Here is a 9,541-nt window from a genome sequence, read left to right as displayed (position 1 = left end):
GAGTTTGATGAGTTCTTTATAGATTTTGGATACCAGCCCTTTATCTGATATGTCATTTGCAAATATCTTCTCCCATTCTGTCGGTTGTCTTTTGGTTTTGTTGACTGTTTCCTTTGCTTTGCAAAAGCTTTTTATCTTGATGAAGTCCCAATAGTTCATTTTTGCCCTTGCTTCCCTTGCCTTTGGCGATGTTTCTAGGAAGAAGTTGCTCGGCTGAGGTCAAAGAGGTTGCTGCCTGTGTTCTCCTTTAGAATTATGATGGACTCCTGTCTCACATTGAGGTCTTTCAACCATTTGGAGTCTATTTTTGTGTGTGGTGTAAGGAAATGGTCCAGTATGAAACATTATTTAAATGCATTAAAGACCTAACTGAATGGAAAGCATACCACATTCATGGATAGGAAGTCCAAGTCAATTATTCCAAAACTGAGCTATAGATTCAGTGCTATTTCAGTCATAATCTTAACTGTTTTTTTTTTTTTACATCTAATTCTAAATTATATATAGAAAACAAAAACACCAAGAAAAGCCAAAATAATCCCAAAGAAAACAACATGGGAAGGAGGTTCCCCACTAGATATTGACTTAATATAAAAATATAACATTTAAATTATAGTGTATTAATTTTAAGAATTCTAGATATTTAGCTTAAGCCATAGGGCAATAATTATTAAAAACCCATACTCAGGGGGCACCTGGGTAGCTCAGTCGGTTAAGCATCCAACTCTTGATTTCGGCTCACATATGATCTCAGGGTCCTGAGATCGAACTCCGCGTCAGATTCCATGCTCAGCGTGGAGCCTGCTTGGAATTCTCTCTTCCCGTTCCCTCTGCCCCTCTCCCTACTTGTGCTCTAAATAAATAAATAAATAAATAAAATCTTTTTGAAAATTTAAAAATAAATAAAAACCCATATTCAGGAAGAATGAGTCCATATTATATTAAAAAATCATACTCCAGGGGTGCCTGGGTGGCTCAGTCATTAAGCATCTGCCTTCGGCTCAGGTCATGATCTCAGGGTCCTGGGATCAAGCCCCACATTGGGCTCCCTGCTCAGCGGGAAGCCTGCTTCTCCCTCTCCCACTCCCCCTGCTTGTGTTCCCTCTCTCGCTGTGTCTCTGTCAAATAAATAAATAAATAAAATCTTAAAAAAAAAAATCATACTCCAAAAAGTAACTATTCCAAGTGCTTCTATTATCCACATCTCATCATACCTCAGGGGAAATTAATAGCATAATAAATATTAAGAAGGACTCTTATTTTTTATATTAAAGGTATTCATGGTATGTGGACTGGCTAAAATACTTTAGAGGCTCTCCTTACTCTTGCATAAACTACATATAAAAATCCACTAAGGCTTGTTTCCACAACCTTGGTGATGTCCCCTGAAGTTAGATCTCTAAATATTCTATGTACAGTCATTAGTTGGAGAGCATTTGTGGTTGCCTGATGTTCAACGATAAAAGTAACAAAGTACTGTGTCAAGATATTGCCACATCTGCCTCAAGTGAACCTCTCATGTAAGGTGGTGATTAAGAAACCTAAAAGGTCACAGATGGAACTTCCTTTCTTCATAAACACTCTCTCCACTTGGATCCTAGACCCTGCGGGCTTTTGGTTTTCCTCCACACTTCCTCAATCCCATCTTTTTGACTCCCACTCACCTCACTGATCTCTATACATCAGGGTACCCCAGGGTTCAGTCCTGGACCTCTCCTGGTAATGCCTTCTAGTCTTGTTTAAATACCATGACTCCTCTTTTTCTCTCATACCTAACACCTGATTCATCAGCAAATCCTACTGACTTCCTTCAAAAGGCGTTTCCAGAATGTGACCACTTCCCACCTCTCTACTACTATGACCCTGTTCCAAGCCATCAACTCTCACTGATTCTGCAATAGCCTCCGATCAGGTTCCCCTGCTTCTGTCTTGGCCACTTTATGATCTACTCTTTTTTCCTACAGAATAACATGAATACTTCTAAATAATATTTTTAATCACACTTCTAAGAAGTGAGATTGAATAACTCCTCTTCTTAAAATTCTCCAATGGCTTCGCTTTGAACATAAGCCAAATCCATGTAGCAGGCTACAAAATGCTATGGATTCAGCCCCCATAATCTGACCATTATTTACCTCTTCTCCCCTTCACTCACACTACTCCAGTCAACACTATTCTCCCTCCTTACTCTTCAAAGAATTTGTGTCTGCCCGACCCTGAGATCATGACCTGAGCCAAAATCAAGAGTCAAACCAATCAATTAACCAACTGAGCCACCCAGGCGCCCCCAAAATACACCTTCTTTATCCTTACATCTACATCTCATTACTGCCCTATTTCTGTTTTCTGTTACAGAAAAACTCAAGGGTCCTTTTCTAGTCTCAAAATTTTTTAACTCCACTCACTTCAGTCTAGGTTCTATCCCCACAACTCTGCTGAAACATCTTGTCAATGTCACAAGCAACCTCCAAATTGCCAAATCCCATGGTCATTCTTCTATACTCATCTTACCTGAGCCTTCATTAACAAAGCATGACATAGCTGTCCTTCCCTTTCTTGACACATACCCATTCCTTCCAACTAGAAACATTCTCTCATGGATTAAGTGGCACCCAACCCTCTGGCTTTCTTCTGCCATTTTGCCAGCTCCCTCTTGAACTCTTTTTCAGGCTTCTCTTCTTCTGCCTGATCTTTAAATATCAGTTTCCCATGACTTGGTTTATTCTGTCTTCTCTTTTCTCCCTACATGCTCTCAATCACTGTTGTGGCTTTTAAATACTATAAATATGCTGACACCTCTGAAATTTCTAACTCCAGCCAGCCCAAACCATTCCTCTGCACTCGAGATTCATATATTCAACTTAACTTCTCCACTTGGATATCTCAACATGTCCCGCAAATTACCCCCAATGGCTGTTCCTCTCTAGGTCTCCTTATCAGCAAATGATACCAACATCTTAACATAATAAATGTTAAGAAGGACTCTTAATTTTTTATATTAAAGGTATTCATGGTATGTGGACTGGCTAAAATACTTTTTTTTTTTTAATTTTATTTATTTATGTGACAGAGACACAGCGAGAGAGAGCGCACAAGCAGGGGGAGAGGGAGAGGGAGGAGGCTTCCCGTGGAGCAGGGAGCCCGACGCGGGGCTCCATCCCAGGACCCTGGGATCATGACCTGAGCCTAAGGCAGACGCTTAACAACTGAGCCACCTAAGCGCCCCCTAAAATACTTTAGAGGCTCTCCTTACTCTTGCATAACCTAAACTGTCCAAACCAAAACCTAGGACTCATTTTTAATACCTCCTTCTCCCTCATATCTCACACTAATTCTATAGTAAATCATGGCATTTCTGTCTCTTAATTTTAACATCAATCTGTCCACTTCTCTTTATATCCTCTGCTACCATGCTAGCCCAAACCACCATCATCTGTCATTTGCACTTAGCAATGAGTTCCCACTAGACTCTTTGCACTGACTCTTGCTACCCCACTGCCACAATCTTAATAGTTTATTCACCACATTTTATCCACATATTCTTTTAAAACAGCATTCTACTAATGGCAGGGTGTGACTCAATGGTAAATTATGAAATGAAATTCAACTTGTGAATCATGTACTTGGATAGAATCATGACAAGTATTTAAAAAGTAAAATGAAACAAATTTCAGTCAAATATATGTATGTATGTGCTGGATCAGGATGTAAAATGTGTTTGTTACTGTGAGCAGATGTCAAAGGTTTGAAGCCACTTTACACAGGCATAAAGCAGATCACACCACACTCCTGCGCCACCGACTGCAGAGCCCTTCCTGATGTAGCTGCCGCCTCTCTCTCCAGCCTTAATCGCAAGCCATTCTCCCTTCCGCATCACCCAGTCTTCCTAGCTACACTGCTCTCCTTTTCGGCTCCTTGAATAAAACAGCAAACACTTACATAGCACCGACCATATACCAGACACTGTTCTGAATGCTTTGTGTATATGAATTCGTTTCATCCTCATAACAACCTCTGAGGCAAGGACTCACATAAAATGCCCATTTTACAGATGAAAGAACTGGTACATAATAGGTTGAATAACTTAGCCAAGGTCATACAGCTTTTTAAGTGCCTGAGCTGTTAATTCAACCCCAGGCAATCTAGTTCCAGGATCAACGCTCACAATTCCTACACCACTCTGCCTATCACATGAGCCAAGCAAGCTCTTCCTCAATCCAGAACCCAGGCATATTTTGTACTCTGAGAGAAGCCAGTGAATCTGTCTTGTTCACCACTACATCCTTGGTACCAAGTCCTACACCTCACCCAGAGTAGACAGTGAATAAGTATCGCCGAAATGAGTAGTCTGTGTTTAAAAATCATTCGTTTAACAGATGATACTTAAATAAAAGATTCTATAAGAGGCACATAATAAGTACTTCCCCAGTGAAAGTTCCCTTCACCTTTCACTAAATTTCATGCCTTCATTCTAGTTTTCCAATCTTTAATTTTGACCGTTTCTGGTTTTTAGCCACTTTACTATATCTCCTCATACACTAAATGCTCATTTTCTTCTTTGCTCTCATTTTCATGCAGATTTGTTGGTAAATAGTAACTAATATCTTTTTACCAGTTATAGGATAGTCTAAAGCGAAGAGTGCTTGCTTCTACCACATAACTCCTAAAAATTAATATGAACCTACCTTCAAGACCAAGGTCTTTAAGGACATGATAACCACCCGGTTGCAGAAATTCGCCAACTATCCTGTCGGGCTCTTTTAAATCTCTCTCAATTACTGTCACCTTTCTTCCATCTCTGGAAAGCATGGCCGCCAAAGCAGAGCCAACTACACCAGATCCCACAATGATAACTTCTGGATCATTTTGAAAAGATACTGAAGAGGCAGCTGCTCCTATTAAGGTTGTTTCTGAAACACTGGTTCCTTTTCTGTGCTGTTTAAAAAAAAAAAAAAAAAGAGTTAATTATATGTCCACATTTGCTATCCTACTACTATATACTCTGGACTTTCCCATCTTGGGCAAAACCTACATCACAAACATTATCAAACCAAATGCACTGCTATGTTTTTAAATCCAGATCACATATAAAAACCAAGGATATCAAAATATTCAGTTAAATAAAAATGTATAATAATATCCTAATAAAATTAAACGTATATTCCATTTTCCACATATATTTAGAAAATGCTATTATACAGACATATTTAGAAATACACATGAGGCTAAATATAAATAATGTTTACAAGGGGCTCCAAAGACTTATTATAGGGAAAATTCTATCATTAATTACTCAATTCCTCAAATACATTCTAAGCATCTAGCAGATGCAGATCCCATACAGCTTCTATTTCGACTTCATGTTGCAAACTATTCAGCACCTTTTACATGTTTCCACTATTTATTTTTATTTTCTCCTTCTGGATTTTCATCTGAAAAATCTATCTTACCCTAAAAAATCCCTTTTATGTAACAAAAAGACTGTCAAATCCTGGCTATTAATCTACTAATTGAGAATTATTTAACTCAAGAAAATTCTGAAAGGACAAAATAACTCATCCTGTCCCTTGGGATTCGACCCGTTCACATTTAAGTCCTTAACATATAAGAACATATTTAATTTGCCCCATCTTGACACTCTAAGAGAGCCTAGCCAAACAGTTGGTCCATTTAGGAATAAACATCAAACATATCACTAGTTAGGCTGACGATAAAAACTTTATTCATAAGATGATGAAAAAGACCTGTTTTGAGAGATTTATGCCCACTGAGAATAAAAGTGCCTGTTGGGTTTTTTAATATGAATAATTCAGGGTTAAAATAAGTATTTTTTTTTTCTTGGTATGTGGATTGACAAATATAAATACATTTCAGATACAGAATTGTAAGGAACAATCTTCTTTGAGTTCTCCGGCCATAATGATCAAGACAAGCCCAAATGCCATTTTGAAGGGATTTTAATAAAAGACCTCAAGCAAAAAGGAAGGAAATAAAACCTAAAATCTTTTAGAACTTTGATTCTCTGTTATTTTAATATGCACCCAGTCTTCCTTCAACTCTACAGGGCCTGGGGCCTTGTCCATTCCATTTTTTATAATTTCTCTTAGAGAAATTACTTTTTTGTCCTTTACCAAGAGAAGAGTCTCTTCTTCCCCTAAGTATCTCTTAATGTCCAGAATAACTGACTATATTTAAATTACTCTTCCGAAAGCAAGATAAAAGACCTCTTTGCCATCTTAGCCACTTTTTATTAGTTTTTCTTCCTAAGTTTTCCCCGTTAAACACACACACACACACACACATATTTATACACCCAATCCTGAAAGGGGGACTTGAGTTAGTTAAGTCATCCAGAGAATGGTCAGTAAAAGCACTGATGGGAACTTAATACTCAAGGAAGAGTCTACCAACTCCCTGATGTTTAGGAATAAGCAGAAAGCCTGAAGCATTCACAAAATGGAACCAATCATTGATTGCTGGCAATCCAATTTTCTCTTCCCAAAAATGTCTCAACATCACATGATGTAATTGCATTCCAGGCACCTACACTAGTGCTCAATGTCCTTGGCAAAAGTTACCTCAGATAACACCAAAGATTTCAAACTGAGATGAAGATTCCCTCTCCCTCCTTTCCTACTGCTCCAAGCCAGACCCACCATTACTGCTGCTCCAAGCACTAATCAAAAGGTTCCTAACATGTGTACTAGATGTTATTAGATGTACACTACCTCTAAACTAATAATAGCTACTATTTACTAGTCGGTTACCGACCACATTCAATCATTTAATTCCTTAACTAACAGCAAGACTGGTGCCATCCCCATCTAATAGAAGAGGTAACTGATTCTTACAGAAACGAAGGTCTTGCCAAAGGTCTCACAGCCAGAAGTGGTGGAACAAAAATTCTAACTCAAGTCCTCCCTTCTAGAAACCTTGCTAATCTGTACTGTGGCTACAGTAAAATAATGTAGATCTAGAACCCTCAAGGAGTAAACTTCTTGGCTTCCTACTGTAGCCTCTCACCTGAGAGCCCTGCTCCCATTCTCGTGCCCCTGCAATCCACTCTCCTCCCACCAACTAGAAATGCTTTCTAAAAAGTTAAAATCAAGTATTGCTACCCCCTTGCTGACAATGCTCCACGGCTCCTGGGAAAAAGTCCAAACACCTATGGCCAAGAGACCCTAAATGTTCTGGCTTTGAAGCCAGACCTCTTCTCCCTCATCTACCATTGTTCTCCTCTTGCTGTCTTTGCAGACATAACTTCACAGGTGACTCTAGACTAGCCTCAGAATTAGGAACATGACTAAACTGTGGGCCTTACTCAATTATCCACGTGATTCAGGACATCACTGCACTGATTTACTCAAGGCCCCACGGACATGAGGAGAGGAGGGGATTTTGCCCAAGACTTTAAAATGCTGAACTAATTTTTACTCCACCAGCCTTTTGAATTGTTCTTTCTGTTACTTTCCCCAGCCAGCTGTCATTTATAAGCACTGGACTTAACCTGCAGCCGGTCTCTTTCTCCTCAGGTACAAATGCAATCCTTACGCAAGGATTTCAGTAAAACATTTTTTTCCCAATCGCAGAAAGTGATTCTGTCCTCCTTCAAAATTAAATTCTAACATTTCATTTCCCCATTCATAATCAAATCGATTTCATACAGCATTGGCTCAACCAACACTAAAGAAAACAAATTTTTTCAATCACTCCTCACAGTGGCAAGGAGGTAGCCAAGGAACAGTCAAGAGCTTAAACAAACAAACAAACAACACAACAATTAAATGAGAATTTATCATACCAGAGTATCTAAATTGCTGCCTTTTGGCCTGTAGAGAAGACGAAAATTTACATTTGAGTGATCCCAATTCTAATTTTAAAAGAACATGCTCACTCGTTTGGTCACTTAAAATTCCACCTACCCTCCTAGACCCAAGCTGCTCTTTATTTTCTGATCCCGAGGGCGACTTGGCCCAGAAGAAGCCAATGAAAGGCAAGGCCGACAGAATATCCGAGAAGAGCGCGAACTGGGAGCCGCTCTGCTGGCGCCCCAGGAGGGCCCCACTCCGGTAGCGACAGCGGTAGGAGAGCACCAGGCCCAGGGACAGGAACACCAGCACGCACAGCAACAGCTCCTTGTTGGCAAAAAAGACGAAGTCTCCGCATTTCTTGTAAAAATACGTGAAAGTGGCAATGCCCAAGAAAGTCCACATGGTACAAAGCCTCCTCCGGTGTCCCCGGGTCAAAGCTGAGATCCTCTTTTTCTCTGTAGGCTTTTGGTGACTCGAGGTTCTCCCCAAAATATGTCACCAAAAGGAGCACGAGGAACCGGCCAAACTCCAGCAAACACCGCCACAGGATTACAATTCAAATCAGAGGAATCTACAAAATCCTATCAAGTTGGTATAGAAGTATGGAAAGAGGGGAAAGGTGTCCGGACTTAGAAAGCAGTATGAAAAAATCGCCGGCTCCAACAGCTCCCGACCAGACTCTCTCCTCTTTCCAGCACTCCACTTATTTCGTCTGGACGGGCTTCTCCTGGGCTGCTGCTGGTGGTGTCCCTAAGAGTGATGTGGGCTCGCCGTGCAGTAAAACTGTCCTCGCTCACCTGCAGCAGGTGTCCTTTCAGATGCGGATGGGGCTATGAAAGAAACGTCTGGGCGCGGCCTGGCCCGGACGGGAGCGCGGAGAGATGCCGCCCCGCGCCGGGACCGCCTCGGACTCGAGACTGCGGCCCCCGCCCACACAAGCGCGGCCGCTCCGCAAAAGCTCCGAGTCACCAGCCCCCGAACCTTCCAGTCCGTGCCTCCGTTTCCCAGCCGGTGAACGGCGGTCTCCAGGGAGCTTCCTCAGAGGGCGGCGACCCCTGACGGCCTCCTCGCGGGAAGCCGCTGCCCTCCCCGACCCGGCGCTTCGGCAGTAACCAGAGTAACCACCACGCTCGCCGCTCGCCCAGCGCGCTCCGACGGCCGAGGGGCTCCGCCCCGGCGAGGACCACGAGGCGGGGCGCAAGGGCGCGATCCCGCTCCGCCCTGCGCGCCCAGGGCGCCCGCCCCGCCCACCGCCGCCGCCGGCCAATCAGGGCGCGCACCGCGCGGTAGGCCGAGATGGCGCTATGCCGCGTTTGGCCAATCGCGGGCGCCGCGGCCCGCGCGGCGTCGCCGGGTGAGGCGCTAGGGCGATGTTGCGTGGTGTGGGGTGGGGGCGTAGGGTGGGGACCTACCGCCGGGTGGGCGGATGGGAAGGCGCTAGCTGCCTGCGAGGGGTGGAGGGCGCGGAGGGCGCGGAGGGGGTCGTGCCCTGGGTCCCGCGGTCAGATTACCCGCCGCAGCCCTGGCCGCGGGGGTCCTACCCGGGAAGAAGTGGAGCTCGTTCCGAGGAAACCGCTGCCGGGAGTCACGCCGCCTAATGTCGGAACGGGGCCAATCATCCCGTGAACATTTACCGAGCGCTTACTACGGGTCCTAGAGATGAATCAGACACAGCCTTTCGGCCCCGAGCCTAGTGTGTGTTGAGAGCAGTGGAGGCCGGTGCGTGGGGA

General features: G+C 43.2%; 1 protein-coding gene across 3 annotated transcripts in view; it reads right to left on the bottom strand.

The window, feature by feature from the left end:
* The window catches only part of SQLE (squalene epoxidase), a 24,548-nt gene extending 15,557 nt beyond the window's left edge, over positions 1–8,991 (bottom strand). The window contains exons 1-2 of one of the 3 annotated variants that reach the window (XM_081816534.1): positions 7,923–8,991; positions 4,686–4,935 (exon numbers count right to left, since the gene is read on the bottom strand). In XM_081816534.1, coding sequence (XP_081672660.1) covers positions 4,686–4,935; positions 7,923–8,213 — 541 coding nt within the window. In that variant the 5' untranslated portion in view covers positions 8,214–8,991. The remainder of the gene's footprint in view (positions 1–4,685; positions 4,936–7,922) is intronic. The other 2 variants (XM_081816533.1, XM_006739560.3) reach the window with 2 other exon arrangements.
* Between the last annotated feature and the right edge of the window lie 550 nt (positions 8,992–9,541).

This window comes from Leptonychotes weddellii, chromosome 4 (genome assembly GCF_054177405.1).
Source record: "Leptonychotes weddellii isolate Sample4059 chromosome 4, ASM5417740v2, whole genome shotgun sequence".
Classification (NCBI taxonomy): domain Eukaryota; kingdom Metazoa; phylum Chordata; class Mammalia; order Carnivora; family Phocidae; genus Leptonychotes; species Leptonychotes weddellii.
Note: the sequence above shows the minus strand (reverse complement) of the source record. Positions and strands in the feature narration are given on the sequence as shown.